The sequence below is a fragment of the Canis lupus genome, chromosome 10 (genome assembly GCF_011100685.1).
Source record: "Canis lupus familiaris isolate Mischka breed German Shepherd chromosome 10, alternate assembly UU_Cfam_GSD_1.0, whole genome shotgun sequence".
NCBI classification, from domain to species: Eukaryota; Metazoa; Chordata; class Mammalia; order Carnivora; family Canidae; genus Canis; species Canis lupus.
This window is the reverse complement of record NC_049231.1, coordinates 50209522-50229929: the sequence shown is the minus strand read 5'-3', so window position 1 is coordinate 50229929 and position 20408 is coordinate 50209522. Positions and strand designations below refer to the sequence as shown.

The 20408-nt window shown below is 52.1% G+C and overlaps 1 protein-coding gene across 7 annotated transcripts in view; it reads right to left on the bottom strand.

The window, feature by feature from the left end:
* TTC7A (tetratricopeptide repeat domain 7A) overlaps positions 1–20408 on the bottom strand; it is a 144891-nt gene that overhangs the window by 68809 nt on the left and 55674 nt on the right. For all 7 annotated transcript variants that reach the window (XM_038551218.1, XM_038551220.1, XM_038551223.1 and 4 more), the window contains exons 4-8: positions 17973–18103; positions 15039–15154; positions 3870–3948; positions 2932–3089; positions 2263–2326 (exon numbers count right to left, since the gene is read on the bottom strand). In XM_038551218.1, the coding sequence (XP_038407146.1) occupies positions 2263–2326; positions 2932–3089; positions 3870–3948; positions 15039–15154; positions 17973–18103 (548 nt within the window). The remainder of the gene's footprint in view (positions 1–2262; positions 2327–2931; positions 3090–3869; positions 3949–15038; positions 15155–17972; positions 18104–20408) is intronic.

Below are 20408 nucleotides of genomic sequence, written 5' to 3'. Positions count from 1 at the left end.
GAGGATCATTACTGAGTGACCTTCACCAAGACACACACACCTGCCCTGAACCTTACTTTTGTCATCTGTAAGTTAGAGACATATTCGTTCTAGACTGAAGTACGAAATTGTTATTTTTCATACGGTTCAACGTAATGCCTCCCTCTAGGAGATAATCAGTTTGGAATCTGGCAGAGAAAGGGCCTAAGGAACATTCCTGCTTTCACCTTTTTACCTCCCACCTGTAATCCTCAGCACAGGGAGGGGAGTTTCCTGAGACAGGAGACTTTAGTGCAGTCTCATCTGAGGGTGTGGGTGGGGAGATGGCTCAGGTGTGTGTGGGGGGGAGGGGCAGACAGAGTACCGGTCTATGTCTGCAGTTCCATCATTAGAAACCAGGCTCAGGGATCCCTGGGTGGCGCAGCGGTTTAGCGCCTGCCTTTGGCCCAGGGCGCGATCCTGGAGACCCGGGACCGAATCCCACATCGGGCTCTCGGTGCGTGGAGCCTGCTTCTCCCTCTGCCTGTGTCTCTGCCTCTCTCTCTCTCTCTCTCTCTCTGTGACTATCATAAATAAATAAAAATTAAAAAAAAAAAAAAAAAAAAAAAAAGAAACCAGGCTCAGGGGCACCTGGGTGGCTCAATAGGTTAAGCGTCTACCTTTAGCTCAGGTCGTGGTCTCAGGGTCCTGGGACCAAGCTCCGTGTTGGGCTCCCCACTCAGCAGGGAATCTGTTTCTACATCTCCCTCTACCCCTCTCCAACATTTGTGCTTCCTCTTGCCCTCAAATATATAAAAATCTTTAAAAAGATAAAAAAGAAATCAAGGTGCAGTCTGTGGTCAGAGTGAGAGCCCATTTTCTTTGGAAAGTGCACTGTTCACCCATGAAAATCAAATCTGTCATTTGGATTTCTATCCCTACCTTGGGCTAACCAGCTAGATGCCCCTCCTTGGAGCAACCACTGACCCGCTCACCAGCATGACCCTGTCAACCTTTCAGGACCATGGCCTAGCCAAGGAAGGATAACCTCTATCCTACCCCAGCCCAGTGTCCCTCCTCCTGCCTACCTGCTGATGGACCCACTGAGGCAGAGGAAACCCACTGACCAAAGCTCTCTGAACAAGTCTGGCACTCATGGTCCCAGGTATTCAGGGGAACATTAGCTTTCTAGTCTGTTCAGGGACCCAGCTCATGGGGTCTTGGTTTCTTAAACTCCTATTTCCACCCACTGCTCTCAGATGTGCCAATTCAGCAAAGTTAGTTCTCAACCTGGGGGGGGGGGGGGGCTCCCCCAGCTCACAAGCTCAGAGAGACCCCTCAGTCAGAGGGCTCAGACCCAGCCTTGGACTCCTCCTGAGCACGCATGTGGACGGCATCACCACCCGACTTCTGCCCAGTGGAACCTGGACCTCCCTCAGCCCAGTCCAGGCCATCCTTCCCACCACTCCCCGGACCACACCTCTCTCCTTCCCTGGAGCTCCATGCGTGCATGCGTGTGCACATGTATAGACATGTGTGCGTGTTTGGCTCATCTCCCTGCCTGGGGCAGGGGAAACGGCTCTTGTGAAAACAGCCAAAGAGCACTTCATGTGTGCTTTATCCAGCACGCTTTTTCCCTCCTCTGCTTTACTTTTCCATAGCACTCAGACACCAGTACCCTGGATATTGTAGTAGTGAATTAATTTACTGTCCACCTCTCTCACTAGAATGTAGGCTCCAGGAGGGCAGAGACTTTTCTCCATCTGTTTGCTGCTGTGTTTCTGGCTTCTAGAACAGGGCCAGGCACAAAGATGCTAATAATAAATAGTTGCCTGAACGAGTAAATTCCTGGTACAGGCACACTTACCCCTGTGCACTACCATCATTTTACAGGTGAAGAAACTGAGGCTCAGAGGTACTAGATTTGCCCGTGGCCCTCAGCTAACAGTGGCAGAGCTGGGAGCTGAATCCAGGCCTTATGCCTTGAGAGTACATGCTCCTTCGACTCCCTCACACCAGTCCCAGCACCAGCACAGGGCTGCTCAGTGCATACTGATGACTCACTGATAATCATCTCTTATGATCCGAGAAGAGGTACTGGGGACTCATAACTTGGTCCCTACTCAAGTGCCAAATACAGCCTCGTGCACCAGACCCAAACCTGGTAAGTGAGCCTTAGCCCCATGCAGGGGGTAGATCCAAGAATCTCACTTCAGGGATGTCTGTGGGAGGCTGAGCTGGATCAGGACCTGAGCCCTGCAGTCTTACCCCACAGGGGCAGAGAAGGAAAGCCTTGGAGCTTACCATGGACTCACTGATGAGGAGCAGCAGGAGGGCTTCCTCAATATTATCCTTCGGGCAGTAGAGGCTGAAAGACACAAACGGCAACCCCGGCTTCAGCAGAAGCCTGTCAAAGCAGCACGGCTGGCCTGTCATGCAGGCCCCTCTGCCCCAGAGTCAACAGCTGCCCTGGTAAGGTGACCCCCTCCTGCATAATTCATAGACACCAGATGCCACCTGAAGCTCCTTCTCAAGCCCCAGATGCCACCTGCAGCTCCTTCTCAAGCCCCAGAGTTATGGAACTGAAAGGCTGGGGTGGGCAGTGGGCCCAGAAATGCTACAGATGCTCTGGGAGAAGAGATGTAGCTTCCAGCACCCGGTGCTGCATTAGGCAGCCAGGGCAAGGAGCAGGGGAGGGCCACTCAGATCCCACCTTCAATAATTAATCAAATGAGAGAGAGGTAGGAAGGCAGGTAACCTTCAAATAATTCGACCTTTGGATGCCTTAAAGAATTCTCCTCCCAATCTCCATCCCCAGACCATCTTCCCTGGTCTATTTGGCTCTTGCGGATGCTGAAGAGCCTGCCTGGCAGTGAGCTGGGTGGCTGCTGGAGGAAAGTGCCAGGCAGAGAGAGGGGACATCGGAGCCCCAGGTGGGGAGCACGAGACCGGCGTGGTCTGGGCAGGGCTTACTTGTCTCCTTCATAGAGGTGAGGTTTCCGCAGGGCCTGTGTGATGAAGGAGTTCTCTTCCTTGCTCATGAACTCGGGCAGCGGGTGGGACAGGGGGCTCCAGTAGCACTCCTCACTCAAGGAATGTAGCAGGACCCCTGCCAGATGCTTGGCCGCCATCTGGCAGAAAGGGAGGCGCTCAGACCCAGAATGGCCTCCGCCAAATCCGCCAGCCCTGCCCATGCTGCTGTATGCTGCCCCCCACCCCTAGGAGGCCCACCACTCCACTCCCGAGGAGCCTTTTCTCTCTGTTTCCAGCACTGAGGCCACCCCACCCCTTCTGTTGGCCTTTGATGGCTTCTACTTAATCTTCTGTCTTCTCTCCTCTCCTAGACAGGAGGTATGTGTCCTCCTCCTCCAGCCCCATGGGGCCCAGCACAGCTCTGAGGACTCAGCAGGCCCCGGCAGAGCGTGAAGCCACTGGCACGGGCAGCGCTCTTGATCAGATACCTTTCTGATATTTGACCAAAAATAGTAGAGTGAGAAGCCGCCGTGGCTCTGATTTCGGGTAAATTAAAGCCTAAGAAGGTAGGCCTGACTTGGGGTCAGGGAAAGGAGTCTAGGTTATTTATTAAGATCATAAACAATCTCTAAGAGTTAGCACACCATCCCACTAGGAAGGAATGACACTGGGTTTTAACCCTGATCTAACGCTAGAGGCTACGTGTGGTGCTGTGATAAGGATGCTGAGGGTGCTTCCCAGGCTCGGTGGGAGGGAACGCTGAGATGGAGTAACAATGTCTGCCAAGAGCACAGACAGGGCGAGTAGAAGCACGCATGTGACATACTGTCATCCCTGATTCAGAGGCTGCCTGCTAGCGTCTGTTATCTCCCACTGAAAGTGACCCCCGAATAAGCCAGCTACAGCCAGCACCCAGCCCCAAGGCCCCGCCACGTTACCACTTTGAAGTTCTGAGTTGCTTTGGTCTCCACAGTGCGTAGGACCTCCCGGAGCTCTCTCATCCCTTTCACGATGTTCCTGGGGGAAACAGTAGAAGCAGGGCCATTACCAGCCTAGTTCCCACAGGATTATCATCAAGCCTGCACACACGAGCAGGAGCCCGCCCATTTGAGTGTTGCTTGAAAACACCCAAATGGAATGAAAGGTCAGAGTTGTAGTACCAGGATCCTAGAAGTCCAGGACATTGTCAATCCAAGAACGGGTGTCCCCCACACCCCCCGGCAACCCTGGCTTCCAGTTCACCACCAGAAGGGGACCAAGATTGAATACCTCAAATATGATGTCAAGTTACCCCAAAGCCCTGGCTAGTGTCAGACTTCCCCAAATTCTCCATCTTCACCCACAACATCACCCACCACATCTGGTCAACACCGGGGTCCATCCTCTCACGTCTCAGTCCCCATCTCCAGGTCCCAGTTCAGCCCGGCTCACTTGGGGTCTGGATAACCACAAGAGCCAGTTTCACCTCCCCCAAGCCCTGCCAGCCCTCTGGATCCTGAAATCATTTGCAAGCTTTTTAAAGCATGACCGAGGGCAAAAAAATACATTTAAAATTGTAACCCAGGGGCACCTGGGTGGCTCAGTGGTTGAGCCTCTGCCTTTGGCTCAGGTTGTGATCCCTGGGGTCCTGGGGATTAAGTCCTGCATCAGGCTCCCCACAGGGAGCCTGCTTCTCCCCCTGCCTATGTCTCTGCCTCTCTGTCTCTCATGAATAAATAAAATCTTTTAAAAAAAATTAAAAAAGAGGGCAGCCCCGGTGGCGCAGCGGTTTAGCGCCGCCTGCAGCCCGGGGCATGATCTGGAGACCCTGGATCGAGTCCCACGTCAGGCTCTCTGCATGGAGCCTGCTTCTCCCTCTGCCTGTGTCTCTGCCCCTCTTTCTCTCTCTGCGTCTCTATGAATAAATAAATAAAATCTTTAAAAAAATAAAAAAATTAAAAAAGAAATAAAATTGCAACCCAGCATGCATGAGACTTTCTTTATATAAAATGGAAGCAAGTTTCTTTTTTTTTTTAATTTATTTTTTATTGGTGTTCAATTTACTAACATACAGAATAACACCCAGTGCCCGTCACCCATTCACTCCCACCCCCCGCCCTCCTCCCCTGGAAGCAAGTTTCTTGATGCACTACTTAGCTCTCTTGTGTGCAGGCCACCCTGCTATTTCCAATTTTACGTCTTGCTCTATTCCTCTTTGTTATAATGTTGGCTGCAGCCCACTAAACAGATCTTGCGACCCACTAATGGGTTGTGGCCTGCGGTTTGAAACACTGCCCCCTGGTCCCTGGAGGGGTCTGTATGCCTGACGTACAAACATCATCTTGTATCCCCTGCCCCCTCCCAAGGCTGGCCCTTTTGTCAGCATCCTCAGGGCTCACTGAATCTTATCTGGGTCTTCACCATGGCATTGGGGGCTGGTGGGTCTGCCCTTCACCTCTTACTAATCTCCTGCCACTCATCTCCTCTTTGGACAACTGACCAGATGATCTATGTCAAGTCTCAGTACAGACGCCTCCCACTGCCTTAAACAGCCCTTCCACATTCATTCTCAGAACGCCCTTCCAACATCACTTCCTCCCTGCAGCCTTTCCAGACCCCTACCCACACTTGCCCCTCCTGCCTGCATCCCTCTTGCACCCCATCAATTCCTCTTCTGAAGTGTGACCTCCCGTGCTCATTTTCCATTACAGGCTGACCCCTCAGGCACTGTGTGCTCCGAGGGCAGGGCTCCTGTCTCGCTCCTGAAGCTCAGCACCAGCACAGCTCCTGCCACACAGCAGGTGCTCAGCCAATGTTTGAGCCCTGCCCTTCTCATTTGCTCTGGGGGTGCCCTGGATCACAGCTCACAAGGGAGAAAGCAGAGGCCACCAGGTCGGCAAATTGAGAAATGAAAGGCCACAGAGAGGTGAAAAGCCAACGGTGGCAGCCCAGGAAGGTCATGGGAGCCCGTCTTCCATCTTCCATGCACAGAACAGATTCCTGGGGGCTCTGGGGCCTGGAGCCATAAAAGGCCAAACAGGCAGATCAAGTAAATAAATCCCTGCCTTCTGGGAACCTCTGGTTTCACAGAAGACAGCAAAGATGTACAAACTACCAACATTATAAACACAGACCCTTGTTTGTAAGGCTGAGAGGGAAGACAGAGACCACTGGGATAAAGAGTTAGAGTCATAGTGACCTTTCTAGTCTGTCCAGAGCTTCAGAAGAACCAGGAGGGGCTAACAGGACTGGAAACACATGTGCCCTTAGAAATGATTCAAGTTTGGGCGCTGCTACTGATGCCACACAGCCCACGGAGGGGCTTGCCTCCCTGCGCGGTGCTGTCCCCAACTCTACAAATCAGGACTTCAGCTTGAACAGTGTCTCCCAGTCTTCTGCCATCTGCAGACCACACTCACAATTCTTGCTCCCAGTGGCACACCATCCATTTTTTTAAAAAATATATGTGATACTTTTCTTTACATCTTTTTTTACTTAAGTACATGTGTCTTAATAAAAAATACCTGGAATCCTAGATTTGGTGTGCTATTTTTTGGGGGGAGGGGGTTATTTGTTTGTTGCCAATAGATATTAAATATAGAAACACTTCCAAGAAGTTAGTCTGTGTATCACTTAAAACCACCTCATATATCACTAGAGGTCCAGTCTGAGAAACAGATTAGACCACAGGTTCTCGAAGTGTGGTCTCTGGACCAGCAGCATCAGCATCCCAGGAACTTATTAACAATGCAAAGTCAGACCCCACTCCAGACCCGCTGAATCAGAAACTCTGGGGTGAGCCCAGCAATCTGGGTTGTATCAAGTTTTCAGGGGGTTCTGATGGACATTCAATGTTGAAAACTACTGGTCTGGATAATCCTCAGTGTCTTCCAGGTCTCCTATGCTAAGAAGCCAAGTTCCAGAAGGGACAACCATGTTTTTAATTTGCTACATTATCTTGCTTGGAAGTTCGGGAGTGAATGAGTAGGGGACAGAGAACAGAAGGACCAGAAGGGATCTTCCAGCTTTGTGTCCCAGCCCTGCCCTCACAGGGGACAGAAAGACAGGATTTTCCTGGTAGGCGAACTACACCCAGGGACAGACAGGGAGTCCTCAAGAGCCCACATAGGAGGGGTCTGCAGCAGAGGCCCTTCATTCCCCCTGGAGGCCTTTGCCTGGAAAGGAATCCAGAATTGGACAGAAGGCCAGAGGTCAGGCCAGCTAAGGAGAGAGCCCAGCACCAGCCATCACCAGGAGAGAGAAAAAAGACAGACCGCATGAGCTCCCAGAAAAGACAAGAAATGGCTGGCTCTGGAGAAGCCTGCAGGAGACCAATGCCCTGGCAGCTGGGCCAATGGCCATAGGCCGGGGCGAGGCTGAACCCAGGCGCTGGATGCTGGGACTGCCCCAGAGCCTTATGGCCCAGAGACAGCCAGTGGCTCCTGAGACCTGTGGGTGATTTTCCACTCTGTGGGCTCCCTGCCAGCTTCCTCCCTGGCAGCCCAGCTCAGGCTGCTACCAGGAGCCCAGAGCCAAGAGGGACTACGGCCTCTTTTTCCCACTCCAGCTCAAGGACTGTCCTCTCTCTGCCCTTAATCTCCACATCATCAACACTAGAAGACAGCTCCCAGACCAGCGGCACTGGCATCGCCTAGCAGATGCAGAGAAACGCAGACTCTCAGGGATCCTGCCCCCTGCCCCCAATACACACACAATTAAGGAAATCAGAGCTGTGTTTTCACAAGATCCCATGGCCCAACAGTTTTGTAATTTTACTATTTTCAAATCTGTAAGTGATTCTGGCATCTAAATAAGTTCCCAGGAATTCTTTAGCAAAGCAAGTCATCACCCTCAGGCATCTTTTGGGTAAATCCCAATTTTATTTTATTTTATTTTATTTTAAAGATTTTATTTATTTATTCATGAGAGACACAGAGAGAAAGAGAGGCAGAGACAAAGGCAGAGGAAGAAGCAGGCTCCATGCAGGGAGCCCGACATGGGACTCAATCCCAGGTCTCCAGGATCACACCCTGAGCTACAGGCGGCGCTAAACTGCTGCGCCACCAGGGCTGCCCCTAAATCCCAATTTTAATTGAATGCTCATAAAGAGAGAAACCAACACGGAGGCTCCAGTGGCCAGGGCTGTCTGGGGGAGATTTGGGCTCCCAGCTGGCCCTGACCTGTTCTATCATGTTGGGAACACCCTCTGGCTCAGCTTATCCCTCTGGGAAATGGGAAATCAGATGGGGTTTCTCCCACCAGCCTGAGCTAAAGCTGCCTGTGCCAGGTAGAGCTGGGGCTTTTCCCCGGCTCCATGAGAGGGCAGCTTGAAAGATCTCTTTGTTCTAGTCTCTCAAGCTGACCTTTCTGAGCAGAGCTGCCACTTTTAACAATATCCAAACAGGGCCTCAAACAAACCCTGGCCCAGAATCAGGCTACGTGTGGAGAAGCCAGGAAGCCACTGATCCCAACTCAAGTAAAGCTTGGCTGGCCAGGAACAGAAAGACAGAGTTGTGCAGGCAGCGATGGGTCACTGAGGGAGGGCTCCAGGTGGGACGCGCCAGGAGGTGGCAAGTTCCCCAGGGGCCCCTCGTCAGCAGCAGGCAGCAGGCAGATTTTCCAAAGTGCTTGGTCAGAGCTTCTGAGGAGGCTGGTAAGGCAGGCTTTGTTCTCACAGCTACCAGCACAACGCTTGGCACATAGGAGGCACTCAAGAAATCACTGTGGAATAAATCAACTCCCATTTTCCAAGGGAAAATTAAAGGCTGGTAGATACCTGCCTTTCCAGGCCATCGCTTACTGAGGGCGCTTATCACAGGCACCAAAGCTTCAGATTTTACTCCCTTTAAACTAAAAAGATTCCCAAGAAAAACAATGCTTGTCTTTTGACCCAGGATGGTCACACTCTCCTTTCCTGGCTGTGGGATCTCTAGGATTCCTGAAAGTCAGCCCACTGACTAGTCTTTACAAAGTACCTACTGTATACTCAGTGCCTGGTCACCAGCCCTGTTGATGAGAGGCATTCAACAAACCCTGGCGGAATGGACCGAGAGACAGAATGGGTGAATGAGTATCTCATTCGTGGCTCTGCAGGTAAGGAGCTCATGGTCTGTTAAATTAACCACACTCCTGCTTTACCTGAGTTTAGCAAAGTGTTTTGCATAAAGTAGACACTCAACAAATTATTTTGGTTTTGGTTTGGTTTGATTTGAAACAGAGAATAAGCTGCATGGCATTTATGGTTAAATGGAATCTAAACAAGACGCTGGGTGCATGTGACCCTGACCAGAAGTCCCCATTTCAGGACTGGCACTAATTGCAGAGGAGAGGTTTCTAGTCAAAGACCCAGAAGAGCACAGCCAGTTGGCAGATGCCGACAGCTGGAGGGTTGAGTCAGGAGACAAAGTCAGGTGAAGTTCAAATACTTATCAAGCTGTTCACTCCTGCCTTAGACCCATATCATCAGTTTCAAAAGCTAAAGCTCTCCTGGTCACCCCAAGTCCCAGAAAAAAGGCAGCAATGCTTCCCTTGCAGGGCCCTAACGACGTCCAGGCAAAGAGATCTTTCCTCTCTAGGGAGGTTTGGGATGGGTAGTGAGTGGGTACTAACAGTAAATACAAGCTGTGCACTAAGAGAGCTTAGAAGAGTATGATCTCTCCAATGGGCCTCAGAGGTCTCCCTGTGTCCCCCAAAGAGTAACACAGGTCACGAGGAGGCACCCCGGGGCCTCCCAGTTGGATGATTCTGGCCCCTGAATCCCCCTTAGAGCCATCTGTCTTCTGTGCTCCCCAGTGCTGCACACAGCAGCTGGCTACTGAGAATGAGACAAAATCGCTGCTGAGTGAACCCACCTGTCACAGGGTCACACCACACAGCAGGCCGGGCCTTCTAAGTCACCTCGCCATTGGGCAGAGTCCTCCCCTGCAGCCGTGGGCAGCCCAGGCAGCTTTAGCTGCCTCTCAACTCCCCACCTAGTTGGCAGGGTGAAGCGTATGCAGTTGCACACCCACACACACTCACAGCCACCCATACGCACACCCCTCAGCAAGGGAGAGTGCTTTTATAAGGCTTAACAATCTGCCCCAGGAAACTCCTGCAGAAAGCGCGCGCGCGCACACACACACACACACACACACACACACACACACTCCCTTCTTTTGTTTGGTTTTGGTTACAGTGAGCACGTACTGCTTTAGTAATTAAAAAAAAATTTTTTTTAACATGCACAAAACATACAGCCCACTGGTTCAATATGCATGGCTCAAGCTCACTCCCAGCCCAGAGCCAAGAAGCGGCTCTGCAGGTCTAGGCAGAAGAAAGGGGAAAAAAAACCACTCCAAAGAGAATGGCCCTTTGCCCACTCTGGGGGAAGAAGCCTACAGTTCACATTGTTTCCTGTTATTGCATCGCCCTTAGCTCCCTTGCTGCCTCACCCCTGGAGCTGCTTCATGCAAAGGAGAACCAGAGCTAGGACTTGGGGCCCCGCTGCCAGGGTCGGCAGCCACAAGAACGTGTCAGAAAGGTGCCCTCTCCTGGCGGCCGGCGCCTGCGGAACTACCTGGGAGGAAGCTCCCATCAGAGTCCACGGCTGCCCCCTGGTGGCCTCGAGGGGAACGAGCTGCAGGGTCTCAGGCCCTCGCTCTCTGGAAGAGGGCCTCTCAATTCACGACTGTCCTTTCAGGTCAGTACTTTCAGTTCCAGGTCAGTTAGGAACACTGTCATCAGCTACAGGGCAAGTGGCAGGAGTCATTGGTGGGAACTGATAATGGATCCACAGGGCCAGGCCCCTGGGAACAAATGTCCCTCAAACATACTAAGTCTAAAATACTTAGGCCTGGGCTTAACCCACGCCCAGCATAAAAGAAGAGATGTCGAAGGTCTAGCAAACGTTTGCACAGTGGAGAATACCACACTCTTTGGGTTATGTCAAATCCTCACATGGAAGGACAAAGTGGGACCCTGGGAGCAGGCTCTGCTTGTGGCCATCTGTCGTCGAGAACAGAGTACTCCCAGTCTACCCGGGGCCCACATGGGAATGAGCGCCAGTTCTCAGGTTCCACCCAGAAGCAGGTCCCACCATCTCTCCCTGCTCCTTGGGCCCCAAGAGAAGTCTTCTAACACCGGGAAGCTCCCTGGCCCGAGAGCCCACCCTATCCCAGCAGCACCCCCACCTCCTTGCCTCTTCCCTCCCTAGCACAGAGCAATATGTGACAGCTACATTTGGCTCTGTGACTGCTCTGTGCTGGGGTGGAAGCTCCCTAAGGAGGGGAGCTCATCCTGTTCCCAGCTTCAACCTCATGAGTAAGGTGGGTGCCCAGTGCGTGGTGTGCTCTCAAAGGCTGTGAAATGAATGCTTGGGCTGTTCTCGGGGGTTTTTTCCTTAGCCCCTCCCCTCTACTGGGCTGTGACCTCTCTTTATGTGGCAAAGGGTTTCACCACCTTCCTAAACACCCCAAGAGCCCCGGGTGAGGAAGGGGAGGATTCAACCAACAGGAAATGGCTCTGGAGACCCTTAAACGACTTTTCGGAGCTGTCTGGAAGAGAAGATCCAGTATCAGGCATCGAGGTCCCAATCTAAGCCTGAACCTATGGTTCTTGCACCTTAAGCTAAGGCAGTGGGGATTCCTGGGTGGCGCAGTGGTTTGGCGCCTGCCTTTGGCCCAGGGCGCGATCCTGGAGACCCGGGATCAAATCCCACGTCGGGCTCCCGGTGCATGGAGCCTGCTTCTCCCTCTGCCTGTGTCTCTGCCTCTCTCTCTCTCTCTCTCTCTCTCTGTGTGTGACTATCATAAATAAATTAATTAATTAATTAAAAAATATATTAAAAAAAAAAAAAGCTAAGGCAGTGGTTCTTAACTAGATGTCATTTTGTCCTCCACCATCCAAGACACTTGTCAACATCTAGACACATTTTTGGTTGTCACGTTCGGGGCAGGAAGAGCTATTGGCATCTAGTGGGTGGAGGCCAGGCACGTCGCTAAAGCCTATAAGGTACTGGTATCTGGCTCACAAGGTCAATAAATCAGTACCTGAGAAACCCTGGGTTAAAGTGATGATTTTTTTTTAAGTTAATAACAACAAATATATTTTAAAAACCACTGGAACTCTTAATTGGCCTAGGAAGATGTAACTGTGACCTGAAGACCATAATGAGTAATTACAGAAGCTCATACCACCATGGGTAGTGGTAGGCAAAGCCAGGGACTGAGCGGGGACAGACTCCCTTCAGTACCAGGCGTGCTGGCTCTATCACCTATTAGCTCTGTGACTTTGGGCAAGTGACCTCTCCTCTCCTTTCTTCAGTAAATGGAGATGTTATCAGTTCTTCATAGGATCCTGCCTGGCATGCACTAGGTATTCAACAAGTATTAGCTACTATTAAAAGAAAAGGGGTAAAGAAACTATTTCAAGTCCAGCCAGGCACACGGGGCCACAGCCCTGCTTTAAATATCTGTCACATTCCCAGGCCACCTCTGGGCTGGACGTGGCCACAGGAAATGGATGGAGGGGCTGGGCTGTTGCCACATGTCCCAGGGACTGCTGCTCCCACTCAAGTTTTCGAATGTTTGGGCTGTTTGCTTGGAAAGAAATGACTCAGTTTCCATTGCTCTTTATTTGGGAGGCCCGGCGGGGCGGGGGGGTGCAGGGGGAGAAGAGTCAGCATCCTGTCTTTCAGGGCTATGATTTGCACTTTAGGAAAAGAGGACGAAGGGTGGAGAGCAGAGCGACAGGAATGGAACAGTAACTGGAATTACTTGGGCTGTCCTGGAGGGATGAGCGTTGGTTACTGCTCTGTCCACTGCTGGCCGCACCACCACCATCCCACCACACACACACACACACACAGCCAGAGTGTGCGGAACACGGACAAGGAGGAAGAGGCCTGCTCAGGGACGGGTGGGACCAGCTTCAGGAAGAGGAGCCACCCACTGAGAATGGTGACTCAGTATCCCAGAGAGAGTCCTGAGTCAGCAAAGCGAGGATCAGCCCAACCACCACCAGGCCCTGCTTTCTCCCACACCCCTCCAAGCTGGAAGCTACATGGGTTTTGAGGCTACTCAGATCTGAAGCCAGAATCCCAGTGGGTGAGGTTGGGCAAGTTACTCAACCTTGCTGAGGCTCTGCCCCCTGTCGAGTGACCTGGGGTCACCTGACTCCCTTCACAGGACACTGTACGCTGAGCACATGGTCCAGCCCAGCACACAGCAGGTGCTGGATCACCGCCGGCACTCTCCCGCCTTCCCTCCTGGCTGTCCTTGATGGTCACCTGAACCCAGTCACAAGTGCAGCAAGTGCGGTGTGGGCAAGGGGAACGGGCAGCCCTGAGGGGACTGCAGCAGAGAGGGGGTTCATTGCAACACTCCCTGTGCTCTGAACTCAGTACTCAAGGTGCTTTTCAGTCCTGCCTCTCCTTGGACCCTCACCCATCTAGATGCAGGACAAACAGAAGCCCCCGGTTGGAGGAAGGAAGTGGAGCTGGGGGGAAAGGGGGTGGAAGAGGAACTCGCCTGGGGTTGCTAGGTAGCCTCCCACTCCTGGGCCCCACTTTGGCGACTTCCAGATGGCCAGGGTACCCCACCTCCAACTCTTCAAACCGGAAGCTGAGGCCACATCTACCAAGCTGAGCACACTCAAAGCACACATGCGTGCGAGGCGGGAGCACCTGGGGGCAGCGGCAGGGTCTCATTACTCCTGCTGCAGGCAGGGGAGCCCAACGGGAAGGAGCACCAGCTGGGTCCTGCATTCATCATCCTGGCTCTGCCCAGGGCAGGTCATTTATGTTCTCTGTGCCTCCACCGCCCCCCACATAATGGGGATGCAACAACAGCCCTACCACAGGGCTGCCAGGAGGACCAAATACACATGAAGCAAAGCACTTAGCAAGTACCTCACACAGACTCGGCACGTATGCAGACAAACACAAGAATGAAGGGGACACTGGAATCACAAAGAGGTGCAGACGAGCACCTCCACCCTTTGTGCCTACAGGAGGCCTTGGGAGGGAGGGCCTCTTAAACACAGCAGGCGTCAGCACACTTTTCTATAAAGGGTCAGAGAGTAAATATTTTAGGATTTGCTATTTACTCCACTCCGGGTGAGAGACAATAGGTAAACAGTAGGTATGGCTATGTTCCAATAAAACTTTATTTGCAAAAACAGGCAGCAGCAGACCCATACTGCGAAGGTTCAGCTGAGGGGCCATCTCTCCACACCCCTCATTCATCCTGCAGACCGAAGGGGGTCCCAGGGGTGGGGGCAGAGCCAGGGCAGGGGCTGCCTGCAGCTAGGGAGAAGTGGCCAGGTGGCAGCTGCCTGGGCAGCAAAAACAGGAACTGGCCCACCGGGCCACTGTGTCTACGAAACTGAAGCTCAGCAACCATAAAAGGAAAGAAAAGCCCAGATGGTAGAGGTAGAACAGAGGCAGCATGCTTCCCAGGGTCCCTGTGATGTCCTTCAGCCCGTACCCTGCCAGCCACAGGGTGGTCTGAGGAGCCCAGGGTCTGGGCTAGCTCCATCCTTGGGGGCCAAGCCGCCTTGGCTCTCTGGGCCTCCCGGTCTGCATGTCCCAAATGGCGACACACCGCCTCCCTGGCCTGGCACTAGGAAAATTTAAAGAACAGAAACAAAAGGTATGAAGTTCAGGCTTGGGCCATCAGCCTACCCAGCTGGGGCCTGCCACAAAAATAATACAAATAAATGATAATAATAATACCTCTGGTTTTCTAAGCAGCTGGGATGGGTCAAGAGCTCTGGCAGGTATTCTCACCTGAGAGCAGAGTGACAGCCTGCCTCCTGGTGGGAACCCTTCCACCCTGTTTTTACCATTCAGAAGACAGGGACTTGAGCAGTATCCCCTTGTCTAATACTGAGGGTACAGTGGAGAGAGAGGAGGAGAATGCAGGCCTCCTGGAGGCCAGGGGTCCACAACTGCCCTCCTCCCCAGGTGTGTGCCTCTGCACAGCTCAGCCTGACAAGATGGGAACACACCAGCCCCCACCGATCCTCTCAAGAGCGCACACACGTACACACACCCAGATCAGAGAGGCCAGACTTAACGCGACCAGCATCAGGAGCACCCACAACCCAGAAAGAAACATCCAGGGCCCACTCAGCTGCAAGCGACCTACCCCTTCTTCAGGTTTGTCACATAAGCACTCTGGAGGGCAGCTTCCAGGAAGTAGGTGAGCTCGTAGTCAACCGGGTGAGAGCCTTTCAGATGCCGTGATGTGGTGTTATTTGTGATCTGGGAAGGGGAACACAGAGAGAGCCATGTCTCAGAACTCTGAGTCAGAGGGGTTGGGGCGAGAGTCAGCCCTGGCGGATACAGCAGCCCCATCACTAGCCCACATCCCGAGCCGCCGCAGAGTAGTACGTGGTGCCATTCTCAGACTGAACCCCACCTCACTTGCTTTTGTTTTAAAGACGGCTAAATCATGCGCTTCTCATTCAAATGCTGGATGCCCACGATGGCATGCAAAGCTGATTTTGTCTGCATTTCACAGATGTGGAAACTGAGGCTCAGAATGTGCCTAAGGTCACAAAGCTGACATGCACCTAGGTCTCAAAATTCAGTCTGGCCAGTTACAGGCTCAGGCTGTTTCTACTACTTCTTGGTTCACTCATTCAAAAAACACTCAAGTGCCTACGATATACCAGGTACTGTCCCTGTCATATAACCATGGAATGTCAGGACAGCCCAACAGCTAAGACCTCAGATTCTAGGAAAACCTGAGGAACAATTGTGTTATTAACAGAGGTGGCCTCAAGCCTCAGCTCTAAGGGGATCATCCAGCCCCACCGAGACAGGCCTGCCTTTCCTATGCCACCTCCCTTCCCTCACCCAAGAAACACATCAATGAGCCGTCCACCTTATCTTTCAGAAATTGAAGTAGATTTAAGAAAGGTTCTTAGTTCCTTGGAGCTTGGGGCTGGGTCTTAGGAGGGACACACAACATTTCTGAGCATGCACAGTGTTCTGTGGCCTGCCCTTCCCTGACCCGAGATAACCAGCTCCTGGGGCCCATTTGTCCCCCCAACTGCCACAGGGCACTGATTCCAGTCCTGCCCACCATTACAGCCCCTCACCGCAACCCCCTTTAAAAGTCGAAAGCCTAGGGGATCCCTGGGTGGCTCAGCAGTTTAGTGCCTGCCTTCGGTCCAGGGTGTGATCCTGGGGTCCAGGGATCGAGTCCCACATCGGGCTCCCTGCATGGAGCCTGCTTCTCCCTCTGCCTGTGTCTCTGCCTCTCTCTCTGTCTGTGTCTCTCATGAATAAATAAATAAAATATTTAAAAAAAAAGAAAAAGTCGAAAGCCTAGGCTTCTGGCTGAATGGGAGACTATCTTTCTCATGAAAGTTTCTCCAAACCACATGCAATTCCAATTGAATTGAAGAGCTCCAAAAATACTGCTGTCTAGCAGTGATCCACGTGACCTCAGCAGAGGTCACCTCAACCACGCCAAGTCTCTGAGTAGGTCTCTGCCAGGGAATGCACTCGAGTCCTGTTTTTGCTAAGTCTCTCAATCACCTCTCCTTTCCTCCTGAAATCTAAATCAAGCAGGAGGACTCTTGGGTAGTGACACTCACCAGGGATGTGATTTTACCCTCCAGGGACATTTGACACATCCGGAGACAGTTTTGGTTGTCACAACATTTTGGTTGAGAGGCAGGGAGCTGTCTGAAGAAGCCAGGGATGCTGCTGAACATTTTATTTTATTTTATTTTATTTTATTTTATTTTATTTTATTTTATTTTTTTTAATTTTTTTTTTTAAATTTTTATTTATTTATGATAGTCACAGAGGGAGAAAGAGAGAGAGGCAGAGACACAGGCAGAGGGAGAAGCAGGCTCCATGCACCGGAAGCCCGATGTGGGATTCGATCCCAGGTCTCCAGGATCGCGCCCTGGGCCAAAGGCAGGCGCCAAACCGCTGCGCCACCCAGGGATCCCCCTGCTGAACATTTTATAATACACAGGGCACCCCACACAGCAAAGAATGGTCTGACCCCAGTGTCCGTGCTGAGGCTAAGAAACCTCCCTCTGGGAGAACTGGCCTGGCCTGAGGATGACTCCTCTAGCAAGGCTGTCACAAGACAGGTGCTGGGGTGATCAGAGCCACATTCCCAGGGTTCCAATCCTGCCAACACTTGGACAGTGTCTGAACTCCAGGAAGCCACTGAACGCCTCCCCAAACCTGAGTTTCTCACTTAGGAAATAGGAGCAACGGGACCTATCTCAAGCCAGTGGGTGTGTGGGTTAAATTCGAGAATGACTGTCAAGTACTCAGAGTACTGCCTGACACAAAAGCAGGAACTCAGTAACCATGAGCAGTATCTTTGCTAAATATAGCTGTCTATCCTTCCCCCCCATCACGTCGGGAGCTCCCCAGATGGGAAGAATCGGGGTAACATCACGGGATACTGCTAACACCAGAACTGCTGTCCTGCAAACAGGTTCCCCAGGGGGCAGGGGGGAGAAGGGGAGACTCGAGGCCTTCCAGAGCCTGGCTGGCTGGCTTCTGCTGGCCTCTGAAAGGCTTGGACAGTGAGCCCCAAGGCCTGCCCTCCCCTAGGGGATCCAGTAGGGAGCTTCCCAGCCACCTGAGGGCGGGGAAGGGTGCCTAACTGCAAGGATCAGCCAACTGCACCTCTTCCAAAGGGACTGTGGTAAACAAATGGTTTCATCTCTCTAAACCTCACCTAGTAGATGGGGATAAATACAATACCTACGTCACAGAGAGTTGCAGTGAAGATTACACAGGTTTGATGGGTGCAGATAAGGCTGTCACACTTGCTCATCAGGATTGAGCTCACCAGGGAGGCTCTGAGCTCCCCAGTGCAGTCTCGTTTATTAAATCTATTTGCTGGAGGCGAAGGGTCTCATTCTGACAGACTAGATATACTGTGATGAGCTTTCCAACCACTGAGGCAGATTGATACTGGAGGGGTAGAGGGTGCCTTTTTCCAATATGCACAAGGGCGATCCACAGGCTTAGTGGGGGGCTGTTGTGACAGGTGCTCAATGGAGGCAGCTAGAAGCAGAGTGCCATATTCCCAGCTCACCTTCTCCAACTCCTGCAGGAACACCTGAGCGATCCAGGAGGCCCTCTCGAAGCAGGTGATCACTTCCTCCTCCCTCTCTGTCAGGCGGTGGCGGGAAGCGATGGAGTTGGGCAGGCGTTCCAGGGAGAGTCCTGCGGGAGGAAGACAGCATCTCAGACCTCCCTGCCCTGACCCCTAAGCCCCCGGCCCTGCCTATGGGCCTGGGGGTGGGCTCACCCGGGGAAACCCAGACTCAGGAGCAGCCAGTGGGGGTAAGGTCTGCGGTGGGGAAGGAGGAGGCTAAAGCGGTGGTATTGGCAGCGGCCGGGGTCAAGCTGCGGGCTAATGGCAGGCACACCTAGGCCTCACACGGGGAACCACACTGCGGCACCCCCATGTCCAACTCCTGCCTACCCTTCCGGCCCAAATCCTACAGGAACCATTCCTGACCCTCCTTCCAGGTCGCTGGACGAAAACACCCACCCTCCAGGCACTCACCATTTCTATGCTGTGCGGTGGTTACTGACACCCAGCTCTTCTCTCCCGAGTGAGGCAAAATGTAAGCCTTTCTGTACCCCCGCTACAGTCCCTAAGTATGGGCACGTACAGATACAGGAGCTGGACAGCACCGTACAGGTACCCTTCCACACACTCAGTCTCTCCCTCAGGTAAGTTATTCTCGAGCAGATCAACCTGCTGGAAGTAGACAGCTGCTGCCATTGCCCTGGAGGCACCCACTTCTGTTCTCCAGCCCCAGCACCTCGCCTTCCCTATGAGCAGCCCTCCTGCAGTCTCTGAGCATCAGGACCCCAGTCCACCTCCTGGGCAGACCCATCCACCCGGGCCACAGTGACTGGCAATGGATGAGCACAGGGCCCAGAACTGGGGCTGAGAAGCTGTGAAGAGGTCAGCCTGCAGACGTTAGGGAAAGCCTGCCTTAAAATGAAGCCACACAGCGTGAATAGAGTTCACAGGACTGAGCTATACACCTGCCAAAGCTTACAATGGTTAAGTGTTATCTTTTTTTTTTAAACCATAATTAAAAATTTTTTTATAAAATAAAGTAAAATCATTGCTCTAAAGCAAATATAAAAAACAACAAAACACACCTAAACAAGAATACACTGAAGCAAAGAAATGGTCAGAACCCAAGAAGGGAAAGCACTGTGATGCTTACTAGCAGTGAATGCCATAAAGGAAAACATGTTTGTGTCAGTTTGGGTTGGTTTTTTGTTAATTTTTGTGGTTTTGATTTTTTTTTTATTGGAGTTCAATTTGCCAACATACAGCATATCACCCAGGGCTCATCCCGTCAAGTGCCCCCCTCGGTGTGTGTTTTTTTTTTTTTTTAAGACAAGAAAAAGACTGAATAAATTAAATTCACAGCCATTGTGGGGGGGAAATCTACAGAGTATAGAAGAGACGAGACTGAAGAGGGCAGATTCCTCACGACACCATCTGAGCACACTGCCTGAAGCTCTACCCCCTGAAACTTCCCAGTGTATGACGAGCCCATGACACCCCACCCCGTTTTGGGTCAAGTCAGTTGAAATTGTGTTTCTGTCACATGTGACTAACACATAGACCTGCAGTGGGTGCTGTCCTGGACTGTTGCTTCCTCATGGACAGAATCCAGGTCTCTCTCACCTTCGTGTCCCACGCAGTGCTTTCTATGCAACAGGTGCTTGGGATGAACTTACTGGAGGAGCTATAGGAATAGAACCCCCAACTCTCTTCTGCCCTCCACCCCAACAGCCAACTGAGGACCATGCCCTTAAAACTTCCCCTTTCCTTCTCTGCCTCCCTTGTTTTAGGCTTTACCTCTTGAGTGGATGATCACATCAGCCTAATTGGCCTCCCTGCCTCCAGTTTTTGTAGTTTTTTAAGATTTTATTTATTTATTTGAGAGACAGAGTGAGCAAGAGAGAGAGAGAAAGAACAAGTGGGAGAAGGAGGAGAGGGAGAGGGAGAAACTGACTCCTCGCTGAGCAGGAAGCCTAACCTAGGGCTCGATCTTAGGACTCCGGGATCATGACCTGAGCTGAAGGCAGACGCTTTATCAACTGAGCCACGCAGGCACCGTTCCCTGCCTCTGCTCTGGTTCTAATCCATCCTGCACACTGCTCCCAGGGTGAACCTTCCAGAACTCCACTGTTTCAACCCTTCAGGGGTCCCCAGTGCTATACAGTGAGGTCCAAACACCTGGTGCCCATACCAGGCCCTGCAAGATTCCATCCTCATCACCAGGCCACCCTTGGCGCTCACCACATGCTATAGGCTGAATGTCTGTGCCTCCAGCTCCCAGGTCATATGTTGAAAACCTAGTATCCAAGGTGATGGCAGTGGAGGCAGGGGTCTTTGGGAGGTGATGAATGGGATGCAAAGCCTTATAAAAGAGACCCCCGAGAGCTGCCTCACCCCTTCTGATACGTGATCACAGCAGGAAGTCAGCAGCCT